General features: G+C 41.5%; 1 protein-coding gene across 2 annotated transcripts in view; it reads left to right on the forward strand.

The window, feature by feature from the left end:
- cadm1b (cell adhesion molecule 1b) overlaps positions 1–18,782 on the forward strand; it is a 264,360-nt gene that overhangs the window by 25,178 nt on the left and 220,400 nt on the right. For both annotated transcript variants that reach the window (XM_061827075.1, XM_061827076.1), the window contains exon 2: positions 2,261–2,373. In XM_061827075.1, coding sequence (XP_061683059.1) covers positions 2,298–2,373 — 76 coding nt within the window. In that variant the 5' untranslated portion in view covers positions 2,261–2,297. The remainder of the gene's footprint in view (positions 1–2,260; positions 2,374–18,782) is intronic.

Genomic DNA, 18,782 nt, shown 5'->3' on the forward strand with positions numbered 1-18,782 from the left:
AGACTCATTAGTAGAATTTTGCATCCTTAGTGGACAATGACTTTGGGGGAAAAAAAACCAAAGTAAATTACAGGTGAGATCCTGTTTGGGTGATTCATCTTTTATTAAAAGTTTGGGGACTTATTAGGTGGGAAAATCATTACCAACAGCAGTGGTATGGAGGAATGTCAACCAAGGAGCAGTATTATGCCAACTGTAACAGCAAAAGCAAGCAGCGGTGTCTCTCATGGCCTCCTAAAAACCAGTAACTTCTGGAGGTCAAAAATTCTCAGTCACATTTTCGCCATGTCTTTTTTCTTCACTGGAGGGGCCTACGACTGAAATGAGGTTGGATTCTTTTCTTGCTTGCATTTCGAAAACAAGTATATCTCACCTTTTATGTACAGAGTATGAGTACTTTTGCCATGTCAGGTGTTGAGAAGTGTGTGTCTGGATTTGCTGTGGCTAGTGTGTGTGTGTGTGTGTGATGAAAACACTTTGTCGAGACATTGAGTGTGTGAGTGGCAGGCAGAACTGGCAACTGGCAAGCTGCCACAGATAATAACATTGAAATAAATTTGATGTGCGCAATTCAATCTGAAAGAGGAGGGAGGGAGAGAGAGAGAGAGAGAAAGAGAGAGGGAGAGAGGTGAACTTGTAAATGTTATCTGCTCATCCATGGAATGAGGACTGACATGGCGGGCCCCGGCGAATAGATTGGACAATTAGCGGCCTTTTGTGCCATTTGAAAGCGTGGAGGGGAATGTCACGCACCCCCAACATTCCCAAAACTTCCTTCTTAAAGCGTTTTCTTTTATGAAATGAAGACACATCGTGCTAATTATTATTTTTTTTATTTAGTTTTTTGCAATTTTACATGACTATCTGTCCATGATCCAGCTGCTGCTTTACTTTACTGTAGTGGAGGTGCATTTCCAGAGTGCAATATTCCAGTTAAAGACAGGGGGCACTCTTTAGTAACATTGAACATGATGGGGGCCCATGCTAACATCCTTTCCCTTGTCACTTCTGTCTTCATAAAACATTTCACTGCCTGTAGTTATACAAACAGCCGTGACTTTATTAGGTAACCCTCTTCCATATAATAACATCAAGAACAAAATATTTCACAAAAAAATGTACATCCAGTAGTGCTCTAATCAACCAAGTGTTTCACTGACAATTGTATTGGAATAATAAAGTATAAGGATAAAATATATTTTTGCTTGGTTAAAGAGTGATTATGGGCACATGAGAAAATTTGATATTTCACTTCATCATTTTCTAAAATTCACATTGTGCATATAGCAGTAAACTACATTTTCCTTTCTACAAACATTTCAAGTGAGGCAATTTCAAAGTGCAAAGGCGTTTCAAGTCAGTAGGTTCAAGACCGAATAAAATCACGAGTTATTGGTGTAGCCCAAGTCTTGTAACACATTGTCCAGTCTAAAGTCATCAAATTCATGACTCGAGACTTACTTGAATCCAAGTCATGTGACTGGAGTCCACACCCCTGGAGGACACACGGACTCACATTCACACCATCACTAAGTGCGAATCGAACCCACACTGAAGTCAGGCGAATGTATAACTCCGGTGACAAGGAAAAAGAAGCTTACAAGATCAGATTTTAAAAAGACTATATAAAACTCTGTCATTTGTTCTATCTATCTATCTATCTATCTATCTATCTATCTATCTATCTATCTATCTATCTATCTATCTATCTATCTATCTATCTATCTATCTATCTATCTATCTATCTATCTATCTATCTATCTATCTATAATAGTTCAATATGTATTTTTTATTTGTCAGATTTTGCAATAGTCATTAAAGAAGAAGTATGTAAAATATACAGTACATTAAAAAAAATTCCTATACGGCTCTGGGAAAAAATGAAATGCAGACAAAAAAACCCCAACAAATACTGGACACTGTTTGGTATTTTGATCATTTTTAATTTTCTGCAATGAGCTGTTCGAAATGACAATATTTGGACATGGAATTTTGGAGTCGTATTTTTATTTATTTCTATTTTTTACATCCGCTCTTTAGGTGTACGATTGCAGGCAAACTAAAAGATGAGTGTTGTTTGAATTGCATGCACAGTCCTGCTCGCCATTGCAACATAATGCAGAATGCTTGATGATGGCACACTCACTGTTTGATCCCTCCTCCTCCTTCTCCTCCTCCCACCGCCCGTCCACTCCTCCTCTCTCTCCCCTCCCTCGCTTCTCCTCATGGGTGCACATTTCCATCCCATGGCCGTCTCTAGGTGATCTAACGCCGCCAGTCTCCAGCAGGTGTCCAACATGGCGAGCACGGCAAGCGGATCTCTCGTTCTCCCCCTCTCACTTATCGTGATTTCACTGGCCTTCCTCCTCAAAGGTAAGTTTTGATGTATTTATAATTCTGTTTATGACGCAGCCTCTTAAAAAAGTGTGGAGGGGGAAAAGCTTTAGAGGAGCGCAAAGGGGGGTGGTGGCACAAGTTGTCCGCGCGCGGTGATAGCGCATGAGAGTCCTCTCATTTTTTTAGCGTCTTTCTCGTTTGCTGCCGTCCACCTCGAGGTAGGAATCCATGGTGAAAGAACCGCGCTTGTCACGGCACGTGCCTCATCCCGGCCATCAATACGGCGTCGGTCTTGCGGGTGTTCCCCAAGTTACCACGCGATGTGTCAAAAATGTGGTTTTTTTTTTTTTGTGTGAGGTGGGGGGATCAACGCACAATTGCACATGCAGCAAGAAAGTAGCGCAGTTTGAATCAAGTTGTACGTCCTGGCAGATACAGTAACACTACAGTCTGAACTCTGCACGTAGGCAGAAAAACACGCATTGCAGCTGCGTTTCCACTCACTGTCTTCCTTTAAGCATGTGTGTGTGTTAAACAACTGACATGTCGGTGCACGAATGCATTAATCACTCTGTGCGCTTCCAGCGGCTGGTGGTTACCCTGCTAAACACCTCCGCGGTTGCACCAGAGTTACATGTTTGTTTTAATCTGTGATTTGATGCGCGTGTCCCTGCTGACACCAGAGGGGCATGTGCAACGGGTAAAATGTCAGCATGCTGCTGGGTTCGATACTGTGCAGCGATGTGTTCTGTCTGGTTGTTTGCTGCTGTTGTCACTTCCGGGCTTGTGCAAAATAGAAAGCAAACGTTTGATGTACAGTACATTGTATGGTGTGTGCGTGTGTGTCTGTGTATGTGTGGACATCAACAGGTCCAGCAGGACTGTGTGTATGCATTTGTTGAGAAGATGTCAGAATGATAGGTACATTTTCATAATCTAATGCGGATCAGAGCTGAATCAACAAATTCTCTCTCTCCAAAGATAATAGCAGAGTGCTCTTTTCTCGGGTCAATTAAACTGTGTGTGTCACAGTATCGCCCCATCCATCCATCCATCCATCCATCCATTTTCTACCGCTTATCGGCTAGGGTCGCGGGGGAAGTAGCTTCAGCAGGGATACCCAGACTTCCCTTTCCCCGGCCACTTCTTCCAGCTCTTCCGGAGGGATCCCGAGGTGTTCCCATGCCAGCCAAGAGACAGCCTCTCCAGTGTGTCCTGGGTCGTCCTCTGGGTCTCTTTCCAGTGGGACATTCCCGGGGAACACCTCACCAGGGAGGCGTCCGGAAGGCATCCGGATCAGATGCCCCAGCCACATCATCTGGCTCCTCTCAATGCGGAGGAGCAGCGGCTCGACACTGAACCCCTCCCGGCTACTCACCTAATCTCAACCAGGACAGCCCTACAACATCCAGTATCTTTAGGAACTCCGGGCGAATCTCATCCACCCCCAGTATCGCCCCATTCCAATTAATCTTTGCTGCCCCTATGCACAGAAGGGTGTTTTTAGTAGTAAGTCAGTTCAAATGCTGTTTTTCCACACAAACATTAGTGCTATCCGCAGAACCCATTTGAACTGGGTTGCTCAACAAAACAGCAGCCCTTGAAGTAAGCAAACAATCTCACACACGATTTAAATTGCTGTATGTGTAAAGGAGTTCACCAAACAGTGTTAAGGTTTGAACTTATGTCGCGATGTGGTCTTTATCGAGTGTGATAGATGAATTAAGATCATGTGTGCATTACTCATTGCGAGAGTTTCTGCCGAGTGGCCTGGAATTAGGCTGTTGGAATTTCTTGATCTTATCTACGTCACTAACGAAGCACTCTGCCTGTGTCTCCACTCCCAAGGCAGTGCTGTAAGCATACCAGGGCTGCACGATTAATAACATTTTTCAATCGTAATTGCAATTATTCCTGCCACAGTTAAATGAGCCTGAGCATCTGTGATTTTCATTTTATTTTTTTTAACATTTCATATGCAGGTACTGCTCCATATGAAAAATGCTCGTTTTTTCCACATTGCCCGGCGTCAAACCAGCCAGCCACCACTGGGCGAACATATGGTTGAGGCTTTATTAAAATCCGCCACTCAGATCTGGTGTCAACTTAAAAATAAAATACAGACAAGGCATTTGCTTTCTCCTGCTAGGCGGCTTGTCACGTTATCTAGAGCAGAGCAAAGCATTTCTTTACTGGAAGCAGATGTATGATAATTATATTCACAATTATTCCTACAGCATTGATGTCCAATTGGTTATATACAGTATAAATCTTTTATTTTGAAGTTAGCTTTCCAGGTGCAGTCTGTCTCAATTCTCGCTTCATTTCTCCACTGTCACCTGACATCAATTAATCAATGATAATATACTGGTATCACAGTGGGGGGGAGCACAGCGTACTAGTGGCTAGTATGCTTGCCTTACTGTGTTCGAATCTCGGGTCCCATTTCCTGTGTGCACTTTGCATGTTCTCGCCACATTTGTGTTGGCTTTCTGAAAGATTCCAAAAACACGCATGTTTGGTTAATTGAAGACTAACTGCGTGGATTTTCTCCGGGCACTCCGGTTTCCTCCCACATCCCAAAAACCTGTATTAATTGGAGTCTCTAAATTGCCCCGAGATGTGATTGTGAGTGCGACTGTTGTGTCTCCATGTGCCCTGCGATAAGCTGCCAACCAGTCGCCTTCCCGATGATAGCTGGGATTGGCTCCAGCACTCCCGTGACCCTTGTGAGGATAAGCGGTTCAGAAAATGGATGGACCATTTGTGAATGCTTGCTTATGTGTTCTGCAATTGGCTGGGATAGGCTCCATCCGACCTGCGACCTTCATGAGGACAAGGACTATAGAAACTAGATGGATGGTTAAGATTGTTTCATATTATCCCAAAATATGTTGTAAATAAAAGCCTCACCCCTGACAGATGCCTACTCCCATCAGTCGCTGAGTAAATAAACCCCCTGGCAATCATTTCAGGAAAAAATACATTTTACTTGAGATATCAATATCTGTAAGTAAAGTGAGTTTTATCTTATAGGCTTTCATTTTTAATATTGCAGTGTACCTAATGAATTGTCCCTCGGGTATACACACTGTAAGTGTTGTCTCAGGGTGTTTACCTCCAGCTCACTGCTAGTAAACCTATTTTACAGTTGTTGATTTTATTATGCGTTGAATTGGAGTGGAACAGCATACAGCTTTGTTTCACGCTCTGCTCCCCCCCAACCCCTCCTCACCTTAATTTAATTAACCTCATAGTCAAACAGAGTAATGTATTGTGTATGCAACGTGCCGTACAGCGGGTGGACTCATGTTCAGAGCTGCAGCAGCTGAATGGAGACCGAAAAAGTACTCACTTAAGTAGAACTTCAGACACTTGTGTGGGGGGAAAAAAAAAAAAAAAAAAAAAAAAGTTTGGTACAAATAGTAGTGATTCATCTTCTGTACGAAAATAGAAAACTATGGACTAAAATATATATAAAGTACAAAAGTAAAAATGATTTTTTTCAAGTCAATTACAGTAAAGTTGGATATTATTATATTATTGTTTTTGTGGTGACATAAATTTGAGAAAGAAGCAATGTATGCTAGCAGTAAACTCAAACCACTTCACAACAAGCAGCAGTTTGGCAGAATATAAAGTCAGTTCAAGTCTTCAAGATGTTTCCTGCTACTCCCAGTTGATGTTTAACAGTCAAACTAAACATAAAACAATGAGAATTGCACTGTCTATTTTGCTTCATGATAACTAACAGTGTAAAACACCCTCAGCAAGTTAACGACTAGCATTGGCGTAGCGTTGTTACAATCGTTCAATTAATGGATATTTGAACACAAGCGTAGCTACTCAAGACAAGATAATACTCACAGGCAAAATGGCTGTTACTCCAGATTACTGTCGTCAGTTGTGAAACTCGTCTTTGTGTGTCTTTATTAAGATGCCCCCAGGTTGCAACGCGTGTACACCAAACAGAGCAGCACAATGTCCATTGAACAGAAGCAAAAATGGGGCCAAAAGTTGAATTATTCTATTCAATTGTACCACTATAGTTTTTTTTTTACTTCAATATATACTCGAGCACCGGTGCTCAATGCATCTGGTCAATCGCACAGGTAGTATTGGTAGATTGGATGACGTTGCGTGACAAAAAAAAAAAAAAAAAGACGTCAGCCTATCATCCATCCCGTCGCTTGATCGCTGTACAAATATAATCGATGACATTTTTTTTTTTTTTTACTCTTAGGTCACGCACATTCACAAACAACAGTGCTAAAACGGTAACTGCAGCTGCTAAACAGCGCTGCGTTTGTCAGAGCTAACAAGTTAATCAGCGAGTTACCTCCAATTTTTATCACTGTGTTTTCACTGAAACTTAAGAAACTGTTTTAAAAATGAGTGGGGAGGCTGGACTAAGTAAGAAGAGAAAGTGTGGTTGATGGTGGCTCTAAGCAGCTATTGTCTGGACAATATGAATCCTTGGTTGAGTCACTTCAGCACAACTCATTGGAGTAAGCGCGGGTAAAAAAAATGTCCATTGTTAATTTTGTTGTGTTGTGCAAGATTGGCTCAAGCGGTGATGCAAGGTAAATCAACATACTGTTTATTGGTGCTGAGGTTTGTTGGTGGTCCAGAATTTTAGCTCACACGTACTTCTCTTCACTCTCAAACCAGAGACGTGGTCGCAACTCCCACCTCTCAACAAAAACGTTAAATCGCTGGAAGTTGGCTTCTTGAAAAGTAGAACTTGGGGCAAAAAAGTTTGGGCACCCAATAAAGACTATGGAACATTCCGATGGCGATCTTGCATATGATCTCCACCCCCTTAGCCATGGCCCCCAAGCTTCCAAAAAGGCAATTGAACGGAACATGTTTGAAGTTGATTCTCTATTGTGAATGCCAGATAACATTGGGGTATGTTTTTTGCCAAATGCATCAGACTTGTCCAAGACAGTTCTACAGAGAGGCCTCAACTATTTCACGCAAGGATATGTACACGGAATTAAGATTTTGGATGGAGCAGGACGCAATGTCAGCGTTACAGCGGAATGTTGACGATCGATGCTAAAAAGTTTGACGCCTCACAAATTTCATATTGAAATCCAACAGGATAAAATAGTGGCATCGCACTGCGCATGTGAAGCAGGGTGAGTACTTTTTACTTGGAAAGATCACGAGTAATATCATTGTAGTCTTTATAAGTGAGTGGGTGTATTCATTTGACTTGGTTCGTAAAGGAATCCAGTGCTATGTCTTCAAAGTCCGATGTGATACAAATGAGCAAATAGACATTTCTCTTGCATGGCCTGGCGCATTTACGTATCACTAACCCGACTCTTTGTCATAAAACATGACACACTTCTTTCAGCAGGTCAGTGATACACTAACAAAGTGAAAGTTATTCTCCTGCAATGCATAAAGCACTGATAATAGTTAAATCAAACTCACAGAAGATAGTTCTCCCTCACTTATCTTCGAACATACAGCCTTGTGTTTGTTGATATTGTCCACATTTAGTTCTACGTGCGGTCTTCCGGAAAACTTAATCCATCGGAGACACTTCCTCAACTGTGTTTCAGACTTTGAAAAATGAATCAACCGCGCCCCTTGTAACCTAGCAAGTGTATCTGAGGACCATTTCCTTCGTAACATTAACTTTTCCAAGCATATGCCACTGACAACCAGCATTGCTTGTGGGACAATATGGCAAGAGGGGCGTGTCAAGCCAGGGGTTAAGACAATGCGGCTCTCTGATTGGCTATTATTGTACGAGTGATTGACAGGTCGGAAAAGTCCATTAGTTTTCTTACTCAAAAAAAAAACTTTTTTGGGGGGGCAGGCTGGACTAGATGAATGGTATTTCCAATCATTTCAATAGGTAAAACTAATTTGAGATTGGAGTGTTGAGTGATTGAACGACTGGAAAGCCCAAGTGTCAGCCCTATAAACATTCTAAAATACATATTGTAATGAAAAATACATATAACATTATTCACTTCAAAGTCTATAGGAAAAAATAAATGTGAGCAGAGAGCACGTCATCCATGCGCAAAGTTGCAGAAGTGTCATTCTACGATATCCAAGCGGTTGCCATATTGGCTGTGTCCCCCGTCCGTGACGTCACCCGGACATTCGCCAATGAAATTATGGTTAAAAAAACGCACCCCTTCTGTCACGGAAGCTACTTTCGAAAATGAGAACACCACACAACCGAGTTAAGCTACTGGGGCAATATTACACTATTGTTTTGAGCCATATTCAGAAGATATGCGATCATGGCCAAACCGCATCCCCGTCCGATCCACTTCCGCGGCGAGATGGACCATCGCGGATGAGCCGGCCGGTGTGGCTTATGACAGCCGAGCCGTCCTGCTTTAGGGGGATGTTCACAGACGCTGCAGTACTGAGCAACACAGTTGAGCGGGGGCGCTTTATGTGCGCACGTGGCTGAGTGATGCATTCTCGGCTGGGTTCTTCAGAGCCACCCCCATCCCCAAAGCCCGACACGCAGACCTTCGCAGAAGCAGTGACCGCCGAATGCGGCGCCTCAGCCGGTGTGACTGTTTTTTGGCACCGTGGTGGCATATAATGGAGCCGAGCCGTGCTGCTTTTAGGGAGATCTTCAAAGCCGCCGCAGTACTTGTTGAACACCGTCGAGCCGGGGCGCATTACTGCCTACCTGTTATTTGGAACCCACGAAGCTCTCGTCCTCTGCACCCGTGCAATGCATTTTTCACAACGAACCGGGTCTCTTGCAAACTTATGAAGGCTAAATCGATTCTCCCGAGTGTTCAAGCAATGTCCAGCAATGCAATGAGCCGGCATTTTGGCTAACACGAAGGAACAACAAGCTACCTTCCTGGAGGTAAAACTAATGGAAACAAACAAGTCCACTTCGGGGCGCCGCTGTCCTTTACGTCACTTCCTGCTTCTTCTTGAAAACAAATCGCTCGAGAGGATTTTCATGGCGGGAGTTACAAAAAGCTGTGCACATCAAAATCATGTTTTGTGGTGGGGAAAAAAACTCATGGGCCCATATTGGCTGACGTTTCATTAATAACAAACTAAAAATCATCCATTTCATGACAGTAGCCCTTTAAGATCATGTAGCATGGTACCACTGTACCTGCTACTTTACATTTCGCATATTGTTCGATTACAAACTAGCTAACGGCTAGTGACCTTTGAACTCAAACAATACATGTGGAAAATCTGATGAAGTCTGGTAATATATTTGTATTCCCATTCTTTCCAGCGGTGCTTTAAACTGATGCTGTCACTGGATTATCGTTGACACAAAGAGCGCTTAATACGAGATTACGACTGCTAATCGTGTGTTTATCATGAGTCGTAGCGACACCTCCTCCCTCTGGGGGGGCCCCTCGTATTAGACTGTTATATGTGAGAAAAGGTAGCCTACTTGTCTGTTTGAAGCCATTCGTCAGGCCTGAGCAATGGTGAAGTGGATCAATGTGGACCTGTCACTGAGTTTGCGGGTGGTGCTGAGGGACGCTGCCTCAGAGAAACAAAAGGAAACATACAGTTGTTGCAAGGGGGTGTTAATGGCGGTGTGTGTGTGTGTGTGTGGGGGGGGGGGGGGGGGGGTTGGCGTACTCAACCCCCGCAAGACGCAAGCCTGCCACCGCCTGGCAGCTAGCACTTTGCCAGCATGAGTGATTGGTCGTGTCCGTCTCTCTATTCTGCTCCCTTAGTGATGATACAAGCGTTGCGATCACTCAGATTGACTTCTTGTTGTGATGGCAAGGGGCTTTCACATTCTATTAGAAGGCACTGTGAAATGTTTTGTTGTTTAAGGGCCAGTCGCAGATGCAACATTTTGATGCAGATTTTTTTTAATTGATAAAATATGGGTGAAATTAATTAGTTGGGAAGGCCAGTAGAAAAAAAATCCTTGATTGATTTGGGGGAGACAAGATATCAATTCATCAATTTATTTTTGTTAAATAATGGCAAGGCAGGCTTTAATATAAGATGTGGTTTTTGCAGAAACAAAACACAAACAAGCAATTTTCTGTGCGTGTGCATGGCTCCTTAAGGACTAAGTAAGGGAACAATGACTAAGTATGAAATGAGTATTCTGAGAAAATCTATGAAGTGTTAATGGTTTGTCTGGATTTGCACAAAAGAGAAATGTTATGTCGCCTGCAGTGCAGAAATAGAAAAGTGCAATTGAAGGCTTACCTTTTTTTTTTTTTTTAATTATTTTTTTCTGTAATTAAATAGAAATAATGTAGTAAATTTCAAGGGCAACCGGTATTTTAAATGTTTTCCAATTGAAACGGCTTTTATGTAAAAAGAGCAGTAAAATGACTTTTTAATTACTTGAATGCAAATGTTTTGGAGTGTCTGCCCAATTTTCCAGTGTGAAATTAGAATACCAAGTAAATATTTTGTGCGCTGTTTCTCAAAATATGTGTGTACACAAAAAAAATCTGAATTTTGCAAGCCTGTGATGTAATGTCGTAACCTATCATTTACATATTTACCTCCATTGCTCAGTTTCTCTGCCCATGAATTACATCTAGGCGCGGTGAATATCTATCATGTCAAAGCCAAAAGATAACCAAAGCTACATTGTTGGAAGCACAGATTTGCATTAACTGGCAGCCCGATCGACAGATGGGGGGGCAGTGGTATTTGTTTGGTGGCGTTTGCACTGCATGTACCACATACACAGCTATGCAAACGAATGAAAAAGTGTAATTTTGTGGCTCTGGGATGAAGTGCTGCCTCCATGAGGGAAATAACACTATGCTTTTATTGGTTGCGTGTGTGTGTGTGTGTGTTTCTTTCGGCTTGTCCCTTTCGGGGTCGCCACAGTGTGTCATCTCAGATGAACGCATAGATATGTTTGGCACAATTTTTACGCCGGATGCCCTTCCTGACGTAACCCTTCTCAGGGAGTGGAGGCCCCAGTGGGATACGAACCCACAACCCCTGGTTTACCAAACCAGTGCGTGTGACCCAAAATACAAGGGGAGTGGTGAGTACCAGCTAATTTACATGACAGGACTGCCCCCTCAAAACAGGCTAATTTCAAGTTATCACCTATAGACCTGGGTCTCCTTTGAATTTAAAAATGATTTGTCACGCAAAGACAAAGCCAAACAGCTACATAGCAACAATTTCACTATTTTTGCCGTTAGTTAGTTAGTTAATGATTTACCCACCTTACGTTATAAAGACTCTTATTCCAGCGGTGTACTCGAGGATAATAATAATCCTGTACTTAATGGCCGTTGATACTGCCCATGTGTGAGCCATGTGCATTAGATCAGCCCAGTACATCATTTGTAACAATAATTCCACTCTTCTATTTAAAGAAATTGAATTTATTGCTCATTAAATTTACATTAAACAGCTTAATAAGCCCCCCTCTGCTAATTGGTAGATAATGCATGGCTCTACTTAATGTGCTGCTAACTAATCATATTATTGGAAGGGAGCTTCGCATAGAGAAGTGGCAGTGACTGGATACTTGGTCAAGAGTCATTTGTTTTCATCACACTGTGCATGTCTGTGTTCCTTTCCTCATATTAACACCAGTTTTTCCCAACCTTAACTGAGCCATATCATTGATTTTACATAAGGGGGGGACCTCATGGCACAAAAATGTCACAAACAGTGGACACACAGGTTAATTCTGCAGTTTTCTACTTGGGTGAGCATGGGTGCTCAAACTACGGCCCTTGTGGCATTTGTGGCTTACTGCGTTTTTAACCCTAACCCTGCGGCATCTACTAAGAATAGCATTTGACACGAATAGTTGGGGGTGCTGCAGTATGAAAAGTGTAGCTGACCAAAATAGTGAAGCTGGAGTTTGCGATGCGATACATTATAGTATTATAACTACTACTCCTACTGATAACAAATTGGCTTCTTCTAGCGCTTTCCAATGGTGCAAAGAGAATACTTTCAACATTTTATGAAGGTGATTGAGTTTAAGAAGTAAACATGGTTTCGATAGTATCAAGGTCTGATTTTTGAACACATATCATTGAAAATGTTGCTTGAAAAATTCCCTGATCTATGAGCGTGGGATGCAGGGCCTTATCCAGGCATTGGAACCAAAGTGACAGCGTAGGAAACGTTAAGTGTAAGATGTAACCCTTTGCTCGGGCACAATACTTTTTTTCGAGATGGAAAATTACCCCCTTTGATGATTGGTGTACAGGGGTGCTCAATGCGTCGATGGCAATCGACCAGTCGATCGTGAGGCAGTTTTGGTCAATTGTGAGGGCGTGCCGCGAGGGGGGGTTGAGACATCAGCCATATTTTTCTGACCTTTAGCTCACCGAGCATGTGCAAACAATGACAGTAAAGGAAAACACGCTAGTCAGAGAGTTCCCCACTATTTTAAGGCCTTGCTTAAGAAATCTTAACATGAGTTGTAAAGATGACAAAAATGTATCACTTTCATACGGAATGTGAGGCGGACTTTTTTTTTTTGTACAATGTCATTTTCGAAGTGCGTGTGCCTCATTTGCCAGTGTAGAGAAATGTGGAACGGCCTCTTCGAAATGTTTATGGAAAATACGACACAGACATTCCACCGAAAAACAAGCTATGAATGAGAAAAGTGAACAAAATAAAATCCCAACTGGCCGCACAGCAGTCACTTTTCACACAATATAGTCCAACAGCGAAAGGCGCCACCCAAGCATCGTTCCAGGCTCCTCACATCATCATTAATAACGAGAAGTCCTTCCAAGACGGAGGGATCCTAAAAGAGGCATAGCTGACTCGTTCCGATCTTTTAAAAATAAGGCAGTAAATATTATCTTCAATAAAATCTCTGATGTGAAGCCATGATGTGTGGAAGGACATCGGAGATTGTCAGTGTTTCTCACTGCAGTTGGACAAATCCACTGACGTGAGTGACACAGCCCAGGTGTGCATTTTCATTCAGATGGTGTTTAGTGACCATCAATGTGAACTCAGATAGTGACAAAAAATGTTTAAAGTTAATTATCTTGTGCAATATTGACTCATGGGATTATGCAAGGCACTCAAACATATATTTACACATAAAGAAGCCTCAATATACTTTCATTTTTTTGCAATTTTGTAGTGGGTAGATCTTTGTGGCTTGATCATTCTATTTCATTATTGGTCATTAAAAAAAAAAAAAAAAACGACGTCAGACCCCCCCACCACTCCTGGTCGATCGTGAGAGGCTGGCTGCTTACAAAGTATATCTTGTGGTTAAAAGGTCTGGGCCCCCCTGGTTTACAGGATGAACATTTTCAATCACAAAGCGCCCCCCCCCCACTTCTAAAGTTGTTCTGACATCGCTTTTAACAGAAAAGCTGTGACATAACAGTTTCTCAAGCAATTAAACACACAATACATAATCACTTGATGGACTAGTTTTAATGTTTATTAAATTAAAGTTAAAAAAAATGTCAAAGTGGCCCTGGAAAAGTAAGGCATTTAATTGCTCTGCCCGTCACTGTACGCCGCTAAAGATAGTTGAACAAAAATACACTTGCAGTAAGTAAATAATTTTTGGACCAAGTGAGTGAAAATATCCCACAGAACAGCTGATGATGTCTCATGGCACACTATTTGAGAATTACTGATCCGTGGCTGTACCCTCGCGGAGAAATCCAATAAAATTGATCAGGGCTGCAAAGGTTTCTCACCACTCAAAGCGAATATGAAGTTTTCAGCTCCGCGATGCTCGTGAGTTAGACAGTTTATCAAGAAGAGTTAATTATGGGGGGGACCCGTGTACTGGGGGGAAAAAAGAAAAAATCCTTGAATGTGAAATCACTTTTACTTTCTGCAAGGTCAGATAAGTGCCACAGTCAACTCTGAGTCATGTAGTAAATAAATATGAAAGAAGAGGGAAAATAGTGTTGAAACCTTGGAAAAGTACTTTGCGACGCGTCTGTGGTGAAATATAAAATCAGTCAATTAGGAAAGATGGGGCTAATGGTGGGGCCTTTTAATACATGTGGGGACAGAAGGCTCTATTCATAATTTGCTGTGTTAATGAGGAAGACAAGCATCAATACTACATTGTTTTCCCGGTTGCTCTCACCCGATTGGGCACAGTCGCTGATGCTAACAATCGGGAGGGAAAACTAGAAACGCCACTGTCTGCTTTCGAATCAGACATACTGGGCAGATTAGTATGGTTGATAGAGCAATCATAAGTTGCCTCTAATGGCGGTCAAGATCTCTTATTTTCTCTTTCTTGTGACACACCAAACCTAATCCTTGAATTGTACTTTTATAAACATACGATTGAATTTTCGGCTGGCGTATCCCGGAGTTGTTGTTATATAGAATAATTTCCGGGTGGACGCATCTCTGTCTGTGGGGCTGTGGAATGACACTCCTTTCTTTGCGCGAATGGGCGGTTCTGGTGGAACGTTCCCAGTGTTTCAATCTCTGGCTTCTGCATGTTGCTCCAGATTCACAGCTTCAGGGTTGTCAGCAATCACATGAAGCCCACAAAATAAACTTTACCGACCACCACCCATTTATTCACTGCTTGGGTGTTACTGTATTTGAAATCTCAGTTTTGTAAAAGAAGATAAGATATCTTGTTTCAGAATATTTCAGCTTCATTTTGCATTTCAAAGGAGACATAAAGTGAATTCCTTTGTCTGGTGAGTGGATATTAAAAATCTTAAGCTATCAACACTGGTCACCCTGCACCAACCTGCTGCTGGTTGTCCTTAAAACCTTTGTCTAAAAAAGCAAGTGCACGGTTTTGCCAACTTTGTGTTTCTTTGGTACATTTAGCAATTATTCAGAACCTTCTTGGAACTGACAACACGATTTGTGAGTTTCTGGTTGTAATGGCAATTTAAAAAGTATTAAATTAAATAATACCAAGTGAATTTAGTTAAATGCTCATCACCTGAACAAGTATTTTGGATTAAGGGCCTTCAGCAACCAGAAGAGTCCAGTTAGTTGCCTCAATGTAACTTTTGCAGATGACTGCATGGATGAAATCCAAATGCCCATCCCTAATGCTGCCAATGACAAATTGCTAATTTCGGTTAAGATTATGTGTTTAATCATTTAATTGATCACTAAAAAATGTACCGATTGTGCAGAATTCATTAATCATTGAATAATTGTCTTGAAGCAATTGAGGCCCAATGTCTTGCACTGCTTATCTGTAACCAGCAGAGGAGCTGTTGAGTCAGCCTCAACTTGTTCACTGTCTAAAGAGGAGGGAACAAGATAACAGATTTGGGTGTTTAAAAAAAGTACTTTGAACAATGAAATATTATAAAGTTAGGAAAATATGCCTTGCCTTTCCCTCAATGAACACAAGGCTAATATTAAGTGATTTTACGTCGATTGTGATACTCGATCAATAACATAAGTAATCTTTCCATCTCATTGCTCATTTTTTTCTTCACGAAAAAGTTGCTTTGTGATCACTGTATCCCTCATAGGGGCGAAACCCTTCATGTGCTCTAAAATAAATTTTCTTAAAAATGATCGCCACGTTCGACCAACTGAAGCCCAAGTCTATACCGATGTTCGTCAATGTTACTCCTTTTTTCCAATCTTTTTATGTTAAGCTTCATTTCCATGGTAATTGCTTTTATTTCGGCTGGACCAGCATTGCTAAAAAAAAAACAAAAAAAAAAACCATCTTTCTTCTTTTGGGCCATAATGCAAACAAACACACACAGATAAGCAATATGCATTAGCTAAGCAGAAACACTATGGTGCTGGGGACAAAATGGCCGACAAGACACGGGCGTTGAAAAATCGAATGTCGTAGGTCGAAGACGTTGCAACCCGAGGACCCTCTGTACTATAAATAGTACAATGCAATTCCAAATGCATCAATTATTGACAGATTTCCACGGAGGTCACTGTATGGTATAGCAATCTGGATTTTGTGTGTGTGTGCGTGTGTGTGTGTATGTGTGTATCTGTGTGTGTGGGGAGGGGCGGGCAATCCTCAATTTTACCTTAATATGACACTGGCATGGAAAGAAAAGAGCAGAAATTTCTGCGATGTAATTAACCATTAAAAAAAAAAAAACTTGACTCTTATTGACTCACCATCGTTGACATTGCCCAATGTCTATTTCTACTTACAATTTCCATTCACCCCTCTACGTTTTGCATTCTATTTTTTCAATTTCCCTCTATTGCTTCTTACAAGCATTATATGGTTTGCTTAGTCTCTTATTCAACTTTGTTTTATACCAACAAAAGCCAATACGCATGATTGCTTCTGTCCAAATGAATGTAGAGTCACTCGAACCTTACTCTCGCTCTCTTGTCATTTTTTTCTTTTTTTTTTTTAACCACAGTCATAAATGTTTCTGGACAGAATATCATTTAATTCAAGGGAAACTTTGCATTGGTATTATGCTGTTTCATTCCCATGCCGCGAGTTATGATGATGTCTTTTGAGACTCCCGACTTCAGTGTATAAAGACAGAGAGAGAGAAGAGTCTATATTTAATCAATGCATTTTTGGCTTTCAAGATGTCTGCTTCAGCATAAAAAGGAGTACCATTATCAAATCCTGCTTTCTTTCCATCACATTTTGAAGTAACGTGTGTATGTCTTTTGATGGTGGCCGGCGTGGATCAGCCGGTGTCCGCTGCTGTAATGGTGGTCTTTGCACTTACTGCCGCAGGGACGCAGCACCACTCCCGGCTTTTTTGTTACATCTGAACCTGGGCGGGGGGGGGGACACACACGCAACAAAATCAACCAGTGGTTGCTGAAAGTGATACATCTCATCTCAAAGGGGACATATTATATAATGGACTTTTTAATGTATGTATATAAACACTGGAGTTGTCTTTGCAGTAGCTGACCCACGGATGTAATGTGAAATTACACAATCAAGTAAATAATATATCTGTCCACACCGGCACCTTGACTTACGAGTTCCCCAATTTGCATTTTGTTGTTAAATTACAAGCCGTTGCTTGGGTTAAGTTTGTGTTTTGTGCTGCGAGCAAACGCTTTTTTTGCTGAAGCAAACTAGATGTCTATTCTGCCCTCCCTTAGTGTGCCGTGTGAAGTCTGGCGGAGAGTGAGCAGCTCTTCCATAAAGAGGGCTCCAAGCTCTTGTTTTTGCATTTCCTGTATATGATGTTCCTGCTGAAACGATGCAGAATTCGCTAGTTTAGGACGAATAAAGATGATCTTAAATTACATACATCATTTTTCACGTTTAAACTTTTTGAGTCCCAGGGTGCACAGTCCCACACTGTTACTTGATTTTTTTTTTTTTTATATACCGCTTGTACCCAATTTTTGCCCTATCCATTGCTCTCTTTCACTCTCTCAATATAGTTTAGTTTTTAATGTACATTTTTAGAACAAAATATTTTCCTCCAAACTCTCACGCCAATTTATAGTATTGTTGATGTTTTTTTTTTTTTTTTTTCTGCCATTGATATAATGAGATTAGAGGTAGGGTTTACACAATCATAATTTTTGGGGCCAATCATCGAGTTTGAAAAAACGATAAGTGATCCGATCACAAGATGAAGCAACGTGTGTATTTGAATGACCTGCTCATCTACTGGATATGCTTGTTTACTTAATTGCTCAAAAATTATATTTACAATAAATAATTTATCTTTGTTCATCTATTTATGCTAGTGAGGCATAGTGACTGGCAGAACAAATAAATGGTCTTCTAATAAATAAAAGTAAGTACACGCAGCAATTAATGTATCTACTTTTTGCGACATTTTTGTTTGTGCTGTGAGAATTTTATTTGTAAAATCTGTATGTTGGCGCCTTAAAGGTTGGAAATCACTGTTCTGGTCAAATCATGTATTCTAATCAGTCAGGTCAAATCAACATTACATAACAGAAAAAATGGGTGCTAACTTCCATCCATTCATTTTCTTCGCCACTTATCCTCACAAGGGTCGTGGGGAGTGCTGGAGCCTATCCCAACTATCAAAGGGCAGGAGGCGGGGTACAGCCTGAACTAGTTGCCGGCCAATCGCAGGACACATCGAGACAAACAGCCGCACTCACAATCACACCTAGAGCGGGTTTAGAGTGTCCAATTAATGTTGCATGTTTTTGGGATGTGGGAGGAAACTGGAGTGCCTGGAGAAAACCCACGCAGTCACAGGGATAACATGCAAACTCCACACAGGCGGGTCCGGCATTGAACCCGGGAACTTAAAACTGTGACGCCAACGCTTTTGCAGCTGCCCACCGTGCTGCCGGGTGCTAAATTACTGAAATTAAATTACTTTATTGAAATTAACATACTTCACCCACACTGAAACTATAGAGTATGATTCGACAGAATGGCACGTTTGCATACAACCGCTAGAATGAGTGCTCTTACTAGCTTGCTAGGCTACAACACATTTTGTTGCCTGCTTGACAGCCGTATCTTATTAAAAGTACGTGACCAAACCCCAAGCAAGCCTTGAATGGAAAATGTCTCCTGAGCA

This window comes from Syngnathoides biaculeatus, chromosome 8 (genome assembly GCF_019802595.1).
Source record: "Syngnathoides biaculeatus isolate LvHL_M chromosome 8, ASM1980259v1, whole genome shotgun sequence".
NCBI classification, from domain to species: Eukaryota; Metazoa; Chordata; class Actinopteri; order Syngnathiformes; family Syngnathidae; genus Syngnathoides; species Syngnathoides biaculeatus.